Below are 21150 nucleotides of genomic sequence, written 5' to 3' on the forward strand. Positions count from 1 at the left end.
AAAGAATGCCATGCCATGTATTTGGAAAATATTGTAAGAAATGGATCTTAACCTTTCCGTCCTCGTGGTACACAAAAATATTCCTGGTGCTGTTGTCCTTCAGGTAGGTGATCTGGAGACCGTGAGGGTGGCCAATTTTGGTCGGCTGAAAGGTGGCATTAATGGTTTGGATCTTCATCAAGGCTTTGGGTTCCCTAGCCTACCACAGAGATATCAACATAAATATCAACACACAATGATAAATTAACATTAAATCCTCAAAATGATCCTACTTAACTCCACTCTGAAAGTTGTTAAGCATTCGGAAATCGGCTTCATGAAAGTTGTATGTGCAAATAAATTATGCAGGTATCGTTTACAGTGAAAATCAGACTTTCAAAAAATGAACATTTTAAATTAACTTCTGAAAAATTTCAGATGTGCTGATTTTATTCAAAGCAAGCCTCTACACTTCCTAGTAAATTTGACAGCTGTAACATAGGAAAATAGTTTTAATCTTTTGTTCTCTAGTTTTAATCACAGTTTTCCACAAAATAAGTGTTTTTGTTGAAAACAAACCTGCTAGTGAAACAGTAAGCAATAAAGATTAACAATATTTCAGAAATATTGTGCATAACCAGTCCTCTAACTTTTTTCTCCCATGTACACTCACTGGTCACTTATTAACAAAAACACATGTATACCTGCCCATTTATGTGCTTATCCAATCAGCCAAACATATTGCAGTAGCACAATGCCTAATATCTTGCAAAACAGCACAAGACCTTCAGTTAGTGTTCACATTACACATCATAATGGGGAACAAGTGCAATCTCTGTGACTTTAACTGTTGCATTGTTGTTGTGCCAAACAGACTGGGTTTAGTATTTTAGAAACTGCTGATCTCATATTAATTTCAAACTGGGACCAAAGAAATGCCACAGCATAAATGTAGAGCAGGCTTGTCTATCTGTGCATAGGAGCTGACGAAGGAATCAGCACTTGCTTATTATTTTATTGTTATATAATTATAAAATATTGTTGACACAGTAATGCGCCAAATTTAAAGATGTAATGACTTTAAAATAAAGTATGTTTGGAAATCAAAATGAAACGTCCTATCGTTTATCAATGCTGGTAAAAGATTCCACATTATCAGTGCAAATAACTTTAGTTATTATTAGGTATGTTATATTAACATAGTCAAATTCCTAAAAATGCTTGTCAAATTATTGGTCAAATTTCTTTTCATATCAGATTATTTTGTGCGCAGAAATTTTTTATACCACTTGACAATCAAGGCCCCATGAAACATGGTCTTAAGTCAAAGCCCTTTTTGAAGTTTTTGTGGGTGTCAATGCAGCAGTGCAATGCGTGGACTTTACAACATTCACCAACAAACACGTGCAAGGACAAAGAGAGGAAGAACGAAGGGAAGAAGGCTTTTTAGAAATCCAACTAGAATTCTTAGCTCATGTACTATTTTAATAAAGAATACTTAAAAGTGTAGTTAAATGTTGAATTATACTTCTTAATTTCATCGCGAACACCGCTGGTGTTTAATTTGGGGTTTTAGCTTTTTTATAATGTAATGTCACACAGAAACAGACCTTTCAGAAATTTGTGAGCTCTCTAATTCTAAATTAAGGTAAACACACTATTAGATAGCTACGCTAAATTCAAACAAATCCTTCAGTTACACATAAAAATATTGAAAATCCCTGGTTCACAATGTTTCAACTCAATACACCTTTGGAAGAGATCACTGAGTTCAGCCTTCTCCAGTCTAAGTTTGTAATGTACAAGATTGCGAAAGAACAGCCAAAGACCAATTGAAGAAAGAATTTTAATAGCATGACTATTCAAGAAAGGAGAAGTGGGCAGACTCAGACGTTCCACGGTGGTGAGAATGTCAGCATTTTCGACATTTCCACTGGTATTTTTGACCTGTGTAATCTCACACGCACACACACACTCACACACACTCACACAGACTCACACTCAAACACACACACACACACACACACGCACACACACACAGAGATCACCAAGAGAAAGACTTACATCATGCTTGTTGAAATACTTCATTGCTCCCTCTCGCTCTGAAAGAATAAATTTTCGACTGAGAAACTGCCCATTGTCTCGCCCTCGTTTCCATAGAAACCCCTCACGATAACCTGTAAAGAAAGAAAGAAAAGAAAAAAGAAAGAAAGAAATGTTTTGGGTAAGAAATTATTTTCTAATATAGCAAAAATTCACAGGCACATTCATTCAGGGAGGGAGTTATACTGAAGTCTTCCTTCGACATCCATGAATTATTTATTCATCATAGCTTTTTCTGGAGGCAGGAAATCAATAGTGGGTCCGAACACAGCGATGTGCTCAAACCTTCCAAACCTACTTGTTGAACCACCCTAAACCAACCCACCAAATGACACATACAAACAGTACACATGCCTTGAGTATCATTTTGTGCATGGTTATACAGTATGTATATTTGGATATTTCCTGACAGTTTGATTTAGTGAGTTTAGTTTTAATACAGAAAGCCTAATCGGGTTGTCACACAGTGAGAACACACTGGATAATACTGGAGCAACAGTGTGTGTGTGTCTGTCTGTCTGTCTGATTGTATGTCTGTCTGTCTGTCTATCTATCTATCTATCTATCTATCTATCTATCTATCTATCTATCTATCTATCTATCTATCTATCGTGTTCACCCCTTGAAAATTTTATAGTATTGTAATTTTATAGTAATTCCTTTCCATTGAATTCCCTCAAAATGTCTACTAGAAGCCTTTCTTTTCTCACATACTGTATATATGACAGCATAGTGAAATTCTTTCTTCACATATCACAACTTATGGAAGTCAGAGTGCAGCAACAGCCATGATACAGCAACCCTGTACTAGAGAGGGTTAAAGTCCTTGCTCCAGGGCCCAACAGGGGCAGGTTGGCAGTGCTGGGTTCTTGATCCCTGATCTACCAAGAACAAGCCAGAGCATTAATCACTTGTGTCATCACTTCCCCTAAGAGAAAGGGCTTTGCATATCCCAGTTAATTATCAAGCTGGGGTCAGAGCACAGGGTCAGCCATGGTGCAGTGGCCCTAGAGCAGGTGGAGCTAAGGGCCTTGCGCAGGCCCCAACGTCAATAGCTCAGCAGTTTGGAGGCTTGAACCCAGACCTTCAGATCAGTAACCCAGCACCTTGACCACTAAGCCACCACATCCCTACATATAGCTTACAATATATACATAATACCTACATATATCTTCAAATTGATGCATAATATTTGAAGGTGCAAAATATATGTGGTTTTATGTGCTAACAGGTTGTTTAGGCAGAGGGAAGCAAATGTCTTAACATAAAAAGCAAACAAAAATTGAATGAAAGCAAAATTCAAAGGTAGAACTGCAAAATGAAACTTAAGGAACCACAGAATTCAACACACAGCAGAGGATTAGAAATTAAATAGGGGTACTAATTTAGACTGAAACACAAAACAGGTGAGAGTGATTAAGATTAAATATTTCACATTTGTGCAAACAAATGTTGTTATTATTAAGCATGTTATATTAACATAATCAAAATTCTTAAAAACGCTTCTCGAATTACTGGCCAAATATGTTTTATATCAGAAAATGCTGATATCACGTAGCAATCAAAGCCCCTTTGCAGTTATAATTACACATCATTAGCTAAATATGCTGATTCACACTTGATTGAAACATGGTCTTAAGTCAAAGCCCTCTGATCTACATGAACAATGCATACAACACACCAAAAGAGCCTGGAAAAGCAGGTAAGAAGAAATGGTTCAATTTCATTAGATATATTAATAGTGGATACTTTTGCTATAGAGAAGATCCACTATTCCTGGTCACAGTCCAAGCAATTCAGTACAAACATGCCTCACGACCACACACACACACCCACACACACACCCACACCCACACATTGTTGAAGTGCTGAAGTTGTACATACAGCTGAGCTGAATAATGATTCTGGCTCTCTTGTCTGTAACAAAGATTGAGTCAGCATAGTGTGAGCCGGTCTTTTTTATATTTCAAATCATTTGATTGCTCTGTTAATTGAAGTGATGTTTGTTAGATTATGCCTGGATAACAGAGAATCAAGTCAACAGATATAAATTTCAAAACAGAATTAGCCGAAAATGAATAGCATCTAATCATCTAATGCATTAATAGTTGTTAAAAAATACTACAAAAAAAGTAAGCCTAAGACATAAAACCTGAATTCAAAATGTAAAGTATTTAACCAACTGTACTACTATGTTTCACATTTAAAATAAAATTAACATGGCTATTACCAAAGAAATCATTTAATGCATGCTTACAATCTTCTTGTTTCTTGTCCCCTCCTCCACCTTGTGTGGTGTGTGTTACACAAATCTTGGGGGGAAGTTAAAAAATACTGAAATGGAAAAAGAGGACTTCTGCATTGCTCTGCAGTGATGCATTTAGGTATTATTTAGCTATCAACTAACTGATAACAAGCCTGTGGAAATAAATGTGAAATCACTAAAATGTTACTGACTAAAAAACTCCAAAGGGATTTGGAAAGAACAAAAAAGGAGCAATTATACTGACGCATTTTCTTCACTGGCTGAAAACAAAACAGCACTGAGCAGAGCACAAAGCAGACATTCACAAGAAAACATAAAAACTCAAAGATAAGGCAACTTAGCTATGCTGCTGCCTCAAGCAGTGTGTTTGTCAAGAACAATGGGTGCACCCTCATCATTCCTCCCAAATAACTGCTCTGAAAAAAGCTCATTCTTACAAACTATTTCAATGAGCTATGGTTTAATAAAAGGACACAGACTCACCAAACAATTAAATGTGATAACCGTACAAAATTAAAAAATAAGTAAAGGTGCCAAGTAATAATCCAAAGGGCAAACTCAAAACAAGATCAATGTCAAGGCAAAAGGCAAAACAAAAGGATTAATAGCACAACATAATTACAATGTGTATTGGTGTGTGCGTTAATGTGGCTAAACATATAGGGTTATGGTTATTGAACTGTGTGTGAGTGTGTACATGTGTAAGTGTGCACCTGTGATCGAACTCAGGTGTGAGCGACTGGGACAATGGTGATTGAGTGATTTTCATGTGACCTTCAAACATATAGAAAGATCTATTTTAAGGTTTGACTGTATCACTCACATACAACAATGGCTTCCAGTAAAATTTCATATTCATTATAACATTAGTACTAATCAAAACCTGAGTAAACATTCACTTTTATGGGTCTTTCTGTAAGTCCAGATAAACTTACAGAAGTGCTTAGTAGTCTCTATTAAAATTACATACAAATTCCAAAACCTGCGAGGATGAAGAGTAGAGTCTTCTGATTAACTGTATGAAATGCTGCTGAAAGGATGAGTAGGATGAAAGCTGATTTTGTGTCATTCTCAGAAATTTGCCAGGAAGGCAGCATCTGTTACTTTGCAGCCAGCTGGTTATAATAGTCTATTATGATCCACCACACCTGCTTAGATCAAATGGTGCATGTTCTTTAATTGTACCTACAAGAATTACACTGCAATACCCAATTAATCTTGCAAACCAGTTTTACTATTTGCTCTTGTGCTGAGGGAAAATTAATTTGTGTTTTGGACTAAATCTGATAGAGACTTGCCATTGTATTATTATTATTATTATTATTTGTTTGTTTGTTAATTTATGTATTATTATTATCTGGGATTAGCTGAGATCTGGGATTGTAATATATGAAAAATTATATTTCAGTTCATTTAATTGACTCTGGTGCATTAAATCACCTCACATTAAATATTGTGCTTCAGTAAAACACATGAATGTTATAAGAACACACAAGGAAAGTTGGTTTGGTATGTTTTGAATGTTTTATCTTTGTAAGGTCATACCACAGGCCATTAGTTTTATCTTACTTAAAACTATTTTCCCAGCTCTGCTGAGGGCAGCACAGTGAGTGAAGTGAATACAAACGCAATTGCATGAAGGTGTTAGAAAGAGACTATCACAGTCATAACTGTTGACCACAGGCACAATTCTGCTACATCAGGGGAAGACCTATATATCAGGTCTGATACAGTGCTATCTACAGAGGTAATGTATTCATAACAATACACTAACAGCTTGCTATGCAGATTACCATCCTGATCGCTCAATCCAAAAATTTCATCCCATTTTATACTCATTTGTGAAAAGCCTTCAGCAACATCATTTAAAAAGGCACTGTGAGGAACCAACATGCATAAAAGGTGTAGGATCCATGCCCGGCCTATATTACAAAAAGTCTAAAACATTAACAGGAGACGAAACAGGAACAAACAGGCCGTAGAGTCCAAGAAAGACAATCAGTATAGACAATCACCATAGGAAAAAACAGCGAAAAATTCAAAATCAGAAACAGGTAATACACAACAGTCAAACAGAATATCCGGCAAATCCGGAAGTAAACCGGGAACTCTGTACTCCAGCGAGGGTACGGAGGAGAAGTTGCAGGAGGCAGTGTTACAGTTACCTACATTTGGTCTACAATGCCAACAATAAACAATTCAGAGCATTGCAAAAAGCTTTTTATAAAATAATGGTTAATGATAATTGAGGGAGATGCAACTGGAAGAATGTAATTTGTTGTACATTTTCTCTCAGTATCTTTTAGTTAAAGGACATGAAAATGTTTCTTGAATAGTGAAGTTGTGTAAAGATAATGCTTCATAATAGTCTGGAATGGAAATAGATCAGCAGCAATTTAGATCACCAGACCTTCAGATTCCACACTTATGCCCCTTTTCCACCATGCAGTTTGAGTGCTGGTTCGGAGCCAGAGCCTAATTTGAAACCAGTTCTTTTTTTTTTCGACACCCAAAGCAAGTGGTTCTTAAGTAGCACCAAAACGTTGCTGGTCTAGACTTAAGAACCGCTTGTGTCAGGGGCTGGGGGCGGAGTTAATGTTAGCGCCTTTGATAATGTACCTTATGTATACTAACGTTTAATACACTTTTACTTTATCGCAATACGATCAATTATCAGCACACATAATAGTAGGTAGCTACATGCTAAGGCTAACTTTTTTCTTTGTTAATGATAAAATAATGTTATGTACTTTCTCGATTACAACCTCTGTTTATACAAATTACAATGAGCTGCACGTACACGATGGATTCGCCGTGTTTGGATGACAATGTAGGTTCGCAATGCCATGAGCATTAACAGTAAAGCAACATCCGCTATCGTTGATGTTGTGTTTGTGTTTGCCGCTGCTGCGCTAACGTTGCTGAGAAAGATGAGACGTATACAGTGACGCAAGACTTTGCTCTGTGATGGCTCTCTAGCCCATGGAAATGCAAACCGGTTCTTAGAAGGCTTGCCAGTGGAACCAACTTTGAACCAGCACCAGCACTAGCTCTGAACCAGCACCCGGTTCTTTCTGGTGGAAAAGGGGCATTAGATATGAAGCTGGCACAGTAAAAACATTCCCTAAAACGTAAGAGAAAGAGTGATTATATCAAATTACTATTAACATCTAGATTCTGATGGTCAGAACATGTAGATTGTGTTGAACAGCATGGCTATGACACTAGTTTCGGCTGCAGGGCAAATCACAGGTTTATATCAATGAATTTGTTTTGTTACTTTATCAAAAAAAAATATAGTAACAGCTTATCCATAGGGACCTAAGAGTTTTGAACAGTCTGTTGAACAACATAATAGCAATTGAGAGTTCTTTTTAATTCATTTAATGCATATATTGTAATAAATGATTAAAAATCACTACTAATCACTACCATTAATTCTAAACTTTTCTGCTGCTCATACTCTAATATGGGGGCACAAGAAGAGATGAAGTGGCTCATCATCAGTAGGTGGTAAGTTTGCCTGACTGATTTGAATAACGCATGAGTGCCTTGTGCATTAATATGTCCTTGACATCTCTCAAGGCTACTTGCAAAAACAGGAATAGTCAGAGTCACCCTGTTTTTTCCAGTGTAATCAGTTGATCTTGGCCTACCACCTGTAGTAGGTGATGCCTGATTAGTTGGAATGAAAACCTGCAGCCACACCAGCACCAGGAAGACTTTGATAAGTCATAAGTTGTTGTATATAATAACTATAGTATAGTACAGTATACGATTCTTTTCACTACATAAATGTTAAATATGATTTTTTCACCATTCAATCATTTCATTTAAAAAAATGCATATTTGTATACTTATATATACTATTGAATATATAGTGCACTATGTATAGACACTATGTATACAACACTATTGTTTTGTGCGTATGTGTTGTGCATATAGAGGGAATAGGAAGCCATTTGGGATTCAATCTAAGTTAATTAGTGTTAATTATTCCTGCATGAACAAAGTTAGCAACTTTTTTATACCAAAAGAGTCAAATATCTGGAGATCTAATATCAGTTTTTTGTATAAAAGTAGGCCTAGGCTGAGGCTTTCACATAATATTTGCAAGTTATAATTTCTGCAATATGGAAGCATAGTGTAGCTGTACTGCTAATCTCCATTCTGTTGGTGACAGTATAACAAATTAATTAATATCTACAGGAAATGCCTTGGAATACAAGTTGTTAAAAAATATAACTTATAAAGAAATAGGGTATAAAGCCAATATTTCCTCTTATTATATTTTTAACCACAAAACCCCACCCCATCCCCTCCCTACACACACAAGCACACACACACACAAAGTAGTAATCAGATCTCAGGCTTTCAGATGATAGATAAAATAAAAGACATGAAGAGTATGAATCAGTATTAATAAAAGAGAAATAGATAGAAAAGACAGAATATTGGCATACCTGCTGAGTATGGCTCTTGTCTCTCCACATAAATAAACTCATTCCTCTCATATTTGGCTCGGATCCACTGTTCCCGCAGCACCCTGTTGGGGAGCAAGGCGCAAAGTAATTTTATATCTTTCTTCTTCAGCCATCACTCCATCAGAGAAGTAATGTAATCTTCTTTAATAACCAGGGCCGTACTTTGTCATGATTGGCCCCTGTGCAGGTATAACATTTATCGCCTACTAATGTTGCTCTTCCAAGTAAAAATTTTGCATGTGCAAAATCCACACCCTTAATATTATGTATTAGTCAAAAACATTTGTAGCACTGTTATAGTCAGTAATCCTGTTTACATCTGCCCAGGGATAATCCAACATGATCATAGTAAAGCCAAAAACAAGCATGGGTACTAAGCAGGAAGTAATTCATATAAATGACACTTGCACTCATATTTTGGCAGTAGAACTTTGTAAACCCAATTTTGATATATTGAAAATATATCAAATTGAGGTTGATCATTTTAGATGCATTAAAAGTACCAAACCGTTTAACTAATTTTGGCAGCTTAGCATTTATCAGCCAGTTTGGTATCTAAGAGGTACCAGAAAGACCAGAAGCTGACTCTACTTCCTTCCGTTTTTTGCGTTTGTTTTTTTTTTAGTCTATGAACCTTATGAACCCTCCTTAGTGCTGCACTCTGTGCTCACACATCTGGACAATAATAACACATATGCATGAATGCTGTTTGTGGACTTTAACTCAGCATTTAATACCTTTTTAATCATCCCTTCCACATTAATCACCAAACTTGGAGATCTAGGCATCGACTCCTCCCTCTGTCACTGGATTATGAACTTTCTTACCAACAGACCCCAGCATGTCAGGTCAGGCCACATCTGCTCTGCCACCATCACCCTTAACACGGGTGTACCACAGGGCTGTGTACTGAATCCATTCCTCTATTCCCTCTTCACTCATGACTGCAGGCACGTACATGGATCCAATTCCATAATAAAGTTTGCTGACGACAGCACAGTGATTGACCTCATCATCAACAATGATGAGACAGCCTACAAGGAAGTGGTACAGCATCTGGTCACATGGTGTGCCAACAACAACCTGCTCCTTAACACCAGCATAACAAAGGAGCTCATCATGGACTTCAGGAGGGAGAGAGGAGGCACGCACGCCCCATCCACATCAATGAGTTGCCAGCTGAATGTGTCTCCAGCTTCAAGTTCCTGGGGATCCACATCTCGGAAGACCTGTCCTAGACCACTAACACCTCCAGCCTGGTCAGGAAAGCTCATCAGCACCTGTTATTCTTGAGAACACTGAAGAGACATCATCTGGCTTCAGCCAACCTGCTGAACTTTTACCGCTGTGTGATTGAGAGCATCCTGTCCAGCTGTGTGCACAGCCACAGGAACTTCACTTCAAGCCATTGAGGACATCCAAAGGAAACACTGTATACATTGAGCCTGCAGCATTCTTAAAGACTCCTCCCACCCTGTCCATAGACTTCTTTCTGGTAGGTGTTTCATCCCACCCTGTCCATAGACTTCTTTCTGGTAGGTGTTTCATCCCACCCTGTCCATAGACTTCTTTCTGGTAGGTGCTTCAGGAGCCTCCAGCAGGCTGTGGGACAGCTTTTCACCAAGGGCTGTCTCCTTACTGAACTCTGCCTCCCGGTGACCCACATCCCCCACCCCCACCCCCGTACCCCTGTATGTCAATAGCACCTGTACGTTATATGAATATAATATATAACACCCTGCATATTAGGTCTATCACACCTGTATATCTTGTCCATGGCATATTCATCTGTATATTATCCTGTTCATACTGTAAATACTTGCACTTGCTGCTTATTTCACTTCTGGTCATGTGCCAAACTGCATTCCTTTGCCTTGTACATGTACACGTGTAATAAAAATACAGTTGAATCTAATCTAATTTAATCTAATTATCAAGAAAAAAAAATCTTATGCAAGGTGAATTCCACCCTGTGCTAATATAGAAAAGATTACAGTTGCTGTGTGTGTGTGTGTGTGTGTGTGTGTGTGTGTGTGTGTGCTCTGACTTTGAGAACTGAATAACACTGAAATTCCTGCAGGCAAAAATACTGATTGAAACCTGTGTTATCATATTCTCTGGCTTCTAATAGCATCTAACATACAAACTAGATAAGCAGGAGTATTCTGCACAATTACTCGTGGTTAAGGGTCACATGGTAATTACACAAGTAGAAAAAGGGCATACAAAGAACACTAGGTCTTTACTCACTGACAGTCTGTGTATGTTGGGGAATAATAGAACGCTGGCACCATCTGTTCATATTTGCCTTTTGAAGAACTGTTGCCGATGGAGGCCATCAACTAAAGAGAGACAAACAATGAAATGTCATGACATAAAAAAGCTTTCATTTTTCCATAAAATGTATGAAAAATAAACAGTAAAGACAATGTTGACGTTGTATACTTAAATTTAAATACATACAAGCTACATGGTGGAAGTTCCCTCACTTTGTGTGTGTATGTGTGTGTGTACGTGTACGTGTGTATAGCACATATGATGTTTTCCACAAAAAAAATGAATGGTTACAGCTGCCACATTCATATGCACACTTATTCTATTTCACATTAGAAACAGAAACAAAAGGCAGAGTGATCTGCTATAGATTTCCATTCTTCAACTGTCCAGATTTGCCTGATCTGTGCAAACTGTAGAAAAGAGTGGCGTTTGATGTGGTCTTCTGCTGTTGTATCTTTCACAAGGTTCAGTATGTTGTGCTTTCTGAGATCTGTTTCTGCTCCACAAAATTAAAGGAGAGGTTATTTGAGCTACCGTAGACTTCCTGTCAGTTCAAATCAGTCTGCCCATTCTCCTCTGAACTCCATCAATAAGACATTTCTGCCTCCAGTTGTTGCTTTTATTTTATGTAGCACTCTGTATAAAATCCAAAGACTGTTCAGAATGAAAATCTCAGGAGATCTGCAGTTTCTGAAATAATTTAATCAGCACAACTCTGCCATGGTCAAGTCAGTGAAACATTTTTTCCATTCTGATAGTATATGTAAACTTTAACTGATGCTCTTTATCTCTATCAGCATTATTTTTATGCACTGCACTTTTGTCACACGATTGCCTGGTGGACAATTGTATGAATGCAAACGTGTACAAATGTTGCTATCACAGCTGCTGCTGAGTATATACAGTAGGCATCTTTGATGCAATATTCATTTGAATGGATAAATGATTAGAATGCAAAGATTGTTATTGATAGTAGAAAAATAAATTATAATGCTCAAAAAAATTAAGGGGACACAAATCTTTATTTCTGTATGAATAATCACAAACAGATGATGTTTTGGGTTATATTTATGCAGAAATTTTAAAATAGCGAAAGGGTTCACATACTTTTAAGCACTACTATGTCTATATGGAATCAAAAAAGATTTTCTTTTTCTGCACTCTTGTGGTTCACATTAGGTGCAAATAGGAATGACCTAGGCAATTACCCAAACATTCTGCCATCATGGGTTAAACATCAGCACACGTATAAACAACAGCTAACAGAAGTCATGTTGGTAACCTGTCTGACACAATAAAAAATGACTTTTACTTCTTACTTTTTTATATAATTACTACAAGCTTGGTGTTTAATATCTTGTTTTTGTTGTTTTAAAAAGCATTAATCAATAGTAATTATGAATGATTGTCTGGAAAAACTACTGCCTTATAGGAACTGTGCAAACAGATTCACAGTCACAGAATATGGCAGGTATCCAGAGGAACTGAGCAATTGAGGGTTAAGGGCCTTGCTCAAGGGCCAAGCAGTGGCAGCTTGGTGGTCAATATGCATATGGTTCTGTGAAAGAATTCTGTTTTTGAAATACCTTTTAAGATACCTCAGTGCACTAGGTTACTACACTAGAAAATGCCACCTCCCCTTCTGATGAATCCTGTTCTTTATGAGATTTGCTGGGATTGGCAAAAGATGGGGACAAAGCCAAGGCTGCAGCAGAAACAGGTCAGGGCTATGGAAATCACAGTCATGCCTCAGCAGTAATGCCAAGAAGTAGTACAGCTATTATATCCTACAGCCTGAATTCCCTAATTCCCCAAAGTGAAGGTATCCACTTCTCAAAAACCATCTCTGTCCATGCACTTTGCACTAGTGCAGCATTCAACACTATAGATCACAACATTCTCCTAGATCGCTTACAAAATTACACAGGTATTCATGGAAAAGCTTTAAGTTGGTTTAGATCCTACCTGTCTGTTCGATACCATTTTGTAGAATTAGATGGTGAACCAGTTTACTATGAGGTTAATCATGGGGTCCCTCAAGGATCAGTTCTAGGACCTCTGCTTTTCTCGATATACATGCTTCCATTAGGGAACATTATTAGAAGACATGGGATTAGTTTCCATTGTTATGCTGATGACACACAGTTATATATCTCATCAAAACCTGATGAAATAGCTAAAGTGTCCAAATTAACTCAGTGCCTTAGAGAGATAAAAGACTGGATGAATTCTGGTAGGTCCCAGAATATCTAAGTCTACTAAAGGTGGTAGAGCGTTTTCTTATTTAGCTCCCAAACTATGGAATGGTCTTCCTGATAGTGTTCGGGGCTCAGACACACTTTCCCAGTTTAAATGTAGATTAAAAACTCATCTCTTTAGTCAGGCGTACACATAACACATCCCATTATATTGTGCACTATTACACTAGACGCACATTTTTATGAACAGCAGATATGTTAATCCCTCCCCACTGCTTCTCTCTTTTTCTACCTATGCTGAGACATCCAGACATTGTACCAGCTCCGATTGTCTTCTGTGCGATGAAGTTTTTGGACCTCCACTGAGATGAGGCCGACTCTGTGAGAATCCTGAGACATCTACAGATCTACCAGCTCCAGTTGGACTCTGTGATACTAAGAGGAGATCTGAACTCCATGTGATCCCTACACCAATACAACATTTGTCTGACTGTATATTTGTAATCACACCATCTAGTGTCACCCATATGAGGATGGGTTCCCCTGAGTCTGGTTCCTCTCAAGGTTTCTTCCTTTACCAATTTCAGGGAGTTTTTTGAATCTTGAATTCTTATTATATTAATTCTTTATACTACTCCTTATGTTTATCTTCTGTTCTATGTTTATGTTCTGTAAAGCTGCTTTGAGACAATGTCCATTGTAAAAAGCGCTATACAAATAAACTTGAATTGAATTGAATTGAATTGAATTGAATTGAATTGAATTGAACTTTGTCCATACTATTACAGGTTTGGGGACGCCTTGAAATACTTACAGAGGAAAAATGCCAGTCCAGCCTTAACTAATATCTGGAAGGCCCAGTAAATGACCCAGAAAAGCAACTCAGAGAAATGGCTAGTAAAGCAGTTCGTATGAAGAAAGTGAGTGAGATGTTCTAACTGCAATAAAATGTAAATTATAAAAGTGTATATTAAAAGTTTTTACTGTTACATATTGTATATTGAAATATTTCACTATCTACATTGCGCTTGCAGCATTCTTAAAGACTCCTCCCACCCTGTCCATAGACTTCTTTCTGGTAGATGTGTCAGCGATGCAGGGATAAAAACAGACCCAAATGCAGGATAGCGTAAAAATAAACCAATTTAATAAATAAATCACACAAAACAGGGACACAGACAAAACCGGACATGACACAAGACGTGACTAGAGACGACACCAAGGACGAGGATTCCGCACCGCCATAAGCAATGAGGCACGGTTAAATACACAAGACAATTAACACATGAGGAACATGTGTGCAGAGGCGGGGAGGAAGAGACAAGGGCGGGGCAGACACGTGAACACCGAACATAAACAACCGCACATGGCCAAAGTCCTGGCTGGATCCTGACAGTACCTCCCTCGAGGTGCGGCTCCCGATGCGCCAATCCCATTTCAAACCATATCCGAGGGGACCACGATCCCAGCAAAATCCAAGAGGGGGTAGCAAGGCACACGGCGAGGTAGGTGGGGGGAGCAAGGCACACGGCGGTGACATCGTTCGCCGGCAGGAAGTGAGGCGGCGTCCTCAGTGGGAAACCGAAAGCGGAGTGACGCCCCCCACCTAAACAAATGCAGACCGATGTCACCCCCCAAAAAAAGTCCAGGGACAAACAGGGCAGAGAGAACATTCCAAAAAAGAAAAAAAAATGCTCCCGCAATAAGCCGGTCCAGGCTGACGCTATCCTACTGGGTCTTGGTCTGGCGGAATCATTCTGTCACCGATGCGGGGATAAAAACAAACCTAAATGCAGGATAGCGTAAAAATAAACTGATTTAATAAATAAATCACACAAAACAGGGACACAGACAAAACCAGACACGACACAAGACATGACTAGAGACGACACCAAGGATGAGGATTCCGTGCCGCGTTGCCTATGGCCTATGTTAAATACAGAGGCAGGGAGGAAGAGACAAGGGTGGGGCAGACACGTGAACACCGAACATAAACAACCGCACATGGCCAAAGTCTGGGCTGGATCCTGACAAGGTGCTTCAGGAGCCTCCAGCAGGCTGAGGAACAGCTTTTTCCCAAGGGCTGTCTCCTTACTGAACTCTACCTCCCGGTGACCCACAACCCAACAATCACAAAACAATAATCTACTATCTAATTTCGATTACTATGTATTACATGAAGATAACACAGTTGTTGTGACTGGTACATGAATGAATTTTACAGCAGCTACAGGTAATGTCAGGCTGTGACATGTATGTAACATTATAATACTTGATCATTTAGCCATTATTCATAGATTCAGAAGTAAAACTTGACATTGGGCAGCACACTGGGTCCAATTGTTGAGGTTTACACCACTTTACAAACAGTTCTCGACAGCATACAAAACCTACTAGTGTACTAATTTCTTGCTTTTTTCAGACCTTTTTTCAGACCTTTTTTCAGACCTTTTTTCGATCAATACTTTTCTCCAAAAAGGGGGCATTAATTTGTTTCAATGTTTTATTTTCTCATTGGATCACTTCCCTTTTACACATACAATTTACAAAGCTTACCATGCAAGACACATACAGTATGAGTAAATTGTGAGAGCGAAGAGAAAAGCATGTGCCTAGTTTTATTCTGGGGGTCCGCACACACTGGTCATCCATCAAGATGAATAGTCAGTTGCTCTGCACGCTTATTGTGGCTCTCTTTTTAGCTATAGTCATTATAATTTATACGTTTGAAGGTTACATCAGGACTACACTGTTATAATTCACCTATTTTGTAAAAGAGCCATATGCTATTTTTAAATAGGAAAATAGATGAAGATCCATGCTTTGTCTTTGAATTACCATGACATGCTCACCACTGGTCTCTTTGACAATTCTTCATCACCAAAGATCTATCAGACATGTTATTCCACAATTTATGTTGCATGCCATTAGCAACCAAACACATTCTGTAACATGCTATACAACAAATTTTAAATCATGCACTGACCATGCATACAAGATGATTTACATACAAGATGATTGAAATACAACAACATTTCTCCAGGAAGACAGAGCTAATGAATAAAGGCTAAGTTGTCGTTGTGTGCAACCTATTGTAAACAGTGCAAAACTAGACAATGCAGACAGACAATGCAATACACTACAGGACAGATCTAAAAAAAAAATAGTGCCAACCAGTGCATAGACCGTATTTAGAATTGTGCAAACATACTTTATGTACATTTACAATAGCAGCATTATCAGCAAAACAAGCATATAATGTGTTTATTATGTGTGGTGCTATAAAAAATATATAAGTAAATAATTTAAATTGATGTATATTGAATGTGTGTGTGTGTGTGTGTGTGTGTGTGTGTGTGTATGTGTACAGTTTCGCTTATAGGTCGTTTGCAGAAAGTTACACAATCTTATTGTGAATACCCAAATGATTCAGTACCTTTTTCCAGATGTAAAGGTAAAAAGTAAATGCAACGGGTATGTGGTGTCATTCACAATGCTGTTGGCTTTATGAACACAGCGTGTGGTGTAAATATCCGTTATGGAGGAAAGAGAGACTCTGATGATCGTCTCAGTTGATGATTATCTGCTGCAGGGCCTTGTGATCCAAGATGGTGCAATTCCAAATCCAGACAGCTGCTCAGGATGCTCTTGATGGTCCATCTGTAATACCTGTTCAGGATGAGTGGAGGCAGATGTGCTTTCCTCAGCCTTTGTAAGAAGTAGAGACTCCGCTGGGCTTTCTTGCTGAGAGCTGGTGTTGAGTGACCAGGTGAGGTTCTCTGCCAATTGAACAGCAAGGAATTTAGTGCTCTTGATCTTCACAAAGTATCCATCGATTTTCAGTGGAGAGAGGTCAGTCTGTATTCTTCTTAAGTCAACAACCATCTCTTTAGTTTTGTTAGGTTGTTGTCTCCACACCATGCTGTTTGCTGTCGTGCCTCCTCACTGTATGCTGACCCATCCTTCTTGCTGTTGAGAGCAACCATGATTGTGTCCTCTGCAAACTTAATGGTATGGATCAAGCTGTGCATTGATACACAGTGTTGAGTCAGCAGAGTAAACGGCAGTGGACTGAGCACACAGTCCTGAGGGGCTCCAGTGCGCAGTGGGGCGATGCTGGAGATACTGTTCCCATGCTGTTCTCCCAGTCAGGAAGTCCACGATCCAGCTGCAGAGGGAGGTGTGCAGGTTCAAAATGTTCAGCCACTCAGTCAGGTGCTGATTAATGCTGAAGTAAATTCTATGAACAACATCTATACTATTTGTTATGCCTAGATGAAGGGTCATGACAGAGACATCATCTGAGGAGCGGTTTGGATAATACGCAAACTTCAAGGGCTCCAGTGAGGGTGGCAAATGGGTTTTGATTTGCCCCTTGATGAATCTCTCAAAGCATTTCATCACAATGGGTGACATGACAATAGTCAATGATGCAGGACATTCTAGACTTTTTCAGCACAAGGACAATGGTAGCGGTTTTGAGGCATGTTGGAACAACGACTGTCCTCAGGGAAATGTTGAAGATATCAGTGAAGACATCTGTTAGCTGTTCTGCACAATCCCTGTGCACTCTGCCAGGCTCACTTTGCTAGCAACCTCTGTCTGGCCTACAGTCTGAGCGAGTTCACTTGTCAATGGGACAGTCCTGCCACCACCACCACTTATGACACAGACCATCATCTTCACCACTCCCACCACAGCAATGGCTGTGCACAGATGCACACCTCAACGCCTGCTGATTCTGATTCTGAAGAAAGCAACAACTATGTTCATCTGTAAAAATAGTCAGTGCAGTCATTTTTCTGATTCATTCCCATGGTACTGAGTGGAGTTGAGGTGAAGGCTCTGAACATGTTGGACTAGGCTTTATAGTTCCAGTCAAGGAAAACTGTAATGGTATGGCAACCAAAGACATCACGTACAATGTTGTGCTTCCAAATTTGTGGTAATAGGTGTTAATGTCAGACATTCTACACATTCTTCAAAGGCCTAATATCAGCCACTTTAGCAGCAACATGTCAGTGGCTTATATCTTCACTAATTAACAAAGAGTTTGTTTTCTCTATGTCACCAAACCAAATCACTTGTGATTTGCAGCCTGGCCAAGTTCAATGTGGGTGGCTTTAAACGGAGGTCTACGCTTACTATCATCAAGTTAGAAGGAAACCTCCAAGCCTAGGACAGAATCCAGCAGATGGCTGAATCAAAAAAAGCAAGGAGTTTGCTGGGATCAATAGATATAAGTTTGCAAGCAGTTTGTGGCTCAGGGAAAATGCAATCACCTTCATTGGCAATGGGGGGAAAAACTTCTGGCATATTAGCATTGACATCTCCAGTTGTGTGAAAAAGTGAAGGAAGCACTTTAATTTGATCAATTTATTTAAATTTATTTGTATAGCGCTTTTAACAATTCACATTGTCTCAAAGCAGCTTTACATTAGCATTTCATGAGATATACCAACAGCCTAGCTATATCAGACACCATGATTTAGCTAAATAGCTAAACTAGCATTAACATTTCACTGGCAATTCTATGACAGAAAGTACAATGCGTACACTCACAACAGACTCACCTCCACCTCTGATTTCTCCCAGGGGTCAATGAAGACAGATTTGACTCTGCTGATCTGAGGAATGCTGCGATGGATGCCTGAGCAGGTCTGACATATGAAGACACCCAGGGTGAAGGAAGCCCACTCTGGACCTACAACACAGAGACAGAGCACTTAGGTGGAAAGAAAGAAAGAAAGAAAGAAAGAAAGAAAGAAAGAAAGAAAGAAAGAAAGAAAGAAAGAAAGAAAAGAAAAGAAAAGAAAAGAAAAGAAAAGAAAAGAAGAAAAGAAAAGAAAAGAAAAGAAAAGAAAAGAAAAGAAAAGAAAAGAAAAAAGTACTCCATCTGATCCCCTCTTCCGGTTTACCCACACAAAAAAGAGAGAGCCATTATCTGTGACAAGCTAAGAAAGACAAAGAAAGAGGTCAGGAAGTGGTAAACGTAGAGCGCAGTAACTGAAACTTGTTTGGTTAAAGATTCAGACCAGATGTCCATTAGATAAAAACAAGAGTTTGTTGTGTCAGTGGCTTGCCCAACTCCAACAGCGTAGTGAACACCATCCATTGCAATCCCAATGTAATGCAGTATGTATTGTCCACACAGTGTAGAATCATACAGTATAAAATATATCTTCTATCTTATATATCTTATATATATATAAATTTGCTTGACTGTAAAGAAAGGAAAAGGATTCCAGTCGACCCTGATACCCACATAAAATAATAAAAAAACATATAGTTTATATAACCATTTACTTGAATCAAAAATGCTGTTCCCTGAATTAGTGTGCCATAATACCCCTGATTCTACACTGTATTCAAATAAAAGCAATACGAGCCATTTGTAACATAACACTATGTTTTTAAAACAATGGTTATAGCACACATTTGGTTAAAAAAATACTGTAATGATGTTATATTATATTGCTTGCCTCATTACATAAATGCCTAGTGGTTTCATGCACTATCAACTATTATATACACAAACTACTGATTTTCATCTAACGAACCCACAGAAGGGTGAGAAAAATAGAAACATTGAGTCAGCATTCTTTTGGTAGAAACATTTTGTTGATAAAAGAGATGGTCAGATTAGTAAAGAAACAGAAAGTATCCTTCTTTACAATCATGGTGAGCAGAAATGCATCTAAGCATGCACAAAACAATAACCCTGAGCTAGATGGTGTACAACAGCAGAAGATAACACTCCTGTCAGCCAAGAACAGGAATCTGAAGCTATCGTGAACACAGGTTCACCCAAATGAGACAGCTGAACCCTGGAAACACTTCTGGTTGAAGTCTCCTTTCTTGGTGGTGCACACTGCTGCTAAGAATGGCTGCTGACCCATGTGACTGCTGTGGATACCCATGTGACCATCGTACTGTCTTTGAACTGCTGTTGCAGCGGTCAGCTTTGTGCATGAGTCGTTATCAGTGAACACTTGAAGACTTTGGCAGAAAAAAATTTGTGTTAATTGTAACATGAACTGAGAAATTATGTTGACCTATTACTTGCTAGGGAGCTCTGGGTTGCATTATTCCATTTCACCATAAACATCTGTAGAAAGAACATTGTTTACATTTACATTGTTTATTGTCCAGTGTCAACCAAATGAGGATGGGTTTCCTTTTAAATCTAATTCCTCTCAAGGTTTCTTCCTCATATCACCTGAGGCAATATATCATTGCAACCATTCCCTCAGGCTTGCTCATTAGGGAATAAATTTTCATTTAATTTTTAAACTTAATATTTTTTATTCTGTTTTCATGCTTGACATGGGGGTAATCCAGGAATCTAACATTGTAGCAGCGGGTAATTTTATGCAACTCGCTTTTATTAAACACTGGAATTTGGCAGATTCTCTTGTCCACAATGTTTGGGTTACATCAATTTGTGTATTTTGGTGACTGAGTTTGCACACACACAAACAAAGAAAGAGCATAAACTTGAGCTTGAAAAAGCAAAAGCTGCTTACTTTACTGATATGCTGATTTAAGTTCTGTTGAGGGTTTTTGAACGTGCACTATTAGCTCATACAGAATACTGTAAATACAATCCTGGATCTTAGTTAATATTCCACCTAATGCTCCAGAGTTGTCCATGACACCCTCACATGCTAGGGTTCTCCAGTACCATTCTCTGTAAACTCTCTGTAGACCATCAGAATCTAAAATACCAAAACTAACTAATCTGGCACCATGCCAATCAACCGTGCCACAGATAAAGTCACAAGAAGCACACTTTCCCCATTCTGAAGGTTAAGATGAACAATAACAGAAGCTCTTAAATTGT

At 38.5% G+C, this 21150-nt stretch overlaps 1 protein-coding gene across 1 annotated transcript in view; it reads right to left on the reverse strand.

Moving 5' to 3' along the window:
- The window catches only part of LOC132860833 (arf-GAP with dual PH domain-containing protein 1), a 32304-nt gene that overhangs the window by 4781 nt on the left and 6373 nt on the right, over positions 1-21150 (reverse strand). Inside the window, exons 2-6 of the mRNA XM_060892100.1 lie at positions 18881-19011; positions 11083-11174; positions 8812-8894; positions 2044-2156; positions 53-199 (exon numbers count right to left, since the gene is read on the reverse strand). Of these exons, the coding sequence (XP_060748083.1) occupies positions 53-199; positions 2044-2156; positions 8812-8894; positions 11083-11174; positions 18881-19011 (566 nt within the window). The remainder of the gene's footprint in view (positions 1-52; positions 200-2043; positions 2157-8811; positions 8895-11082; positions 11175-18880; positions 19012-21150) is intronic.

Source organism: Tachysurus vachellii, chromosome 18, assembly GCF_030014155.1.
Source record: "Tachysurus vachellii isolate PV-2020 chromosome 18, HZAU_Pvac_v1, whole genome shotgun sequence".
Taxonomy (NCBI): Eukaryota; Metazoa; Chordata; class Actinopteri; order Siluriformes; family Bagridae; genus Tachysurus; species Tachysurus vachellii.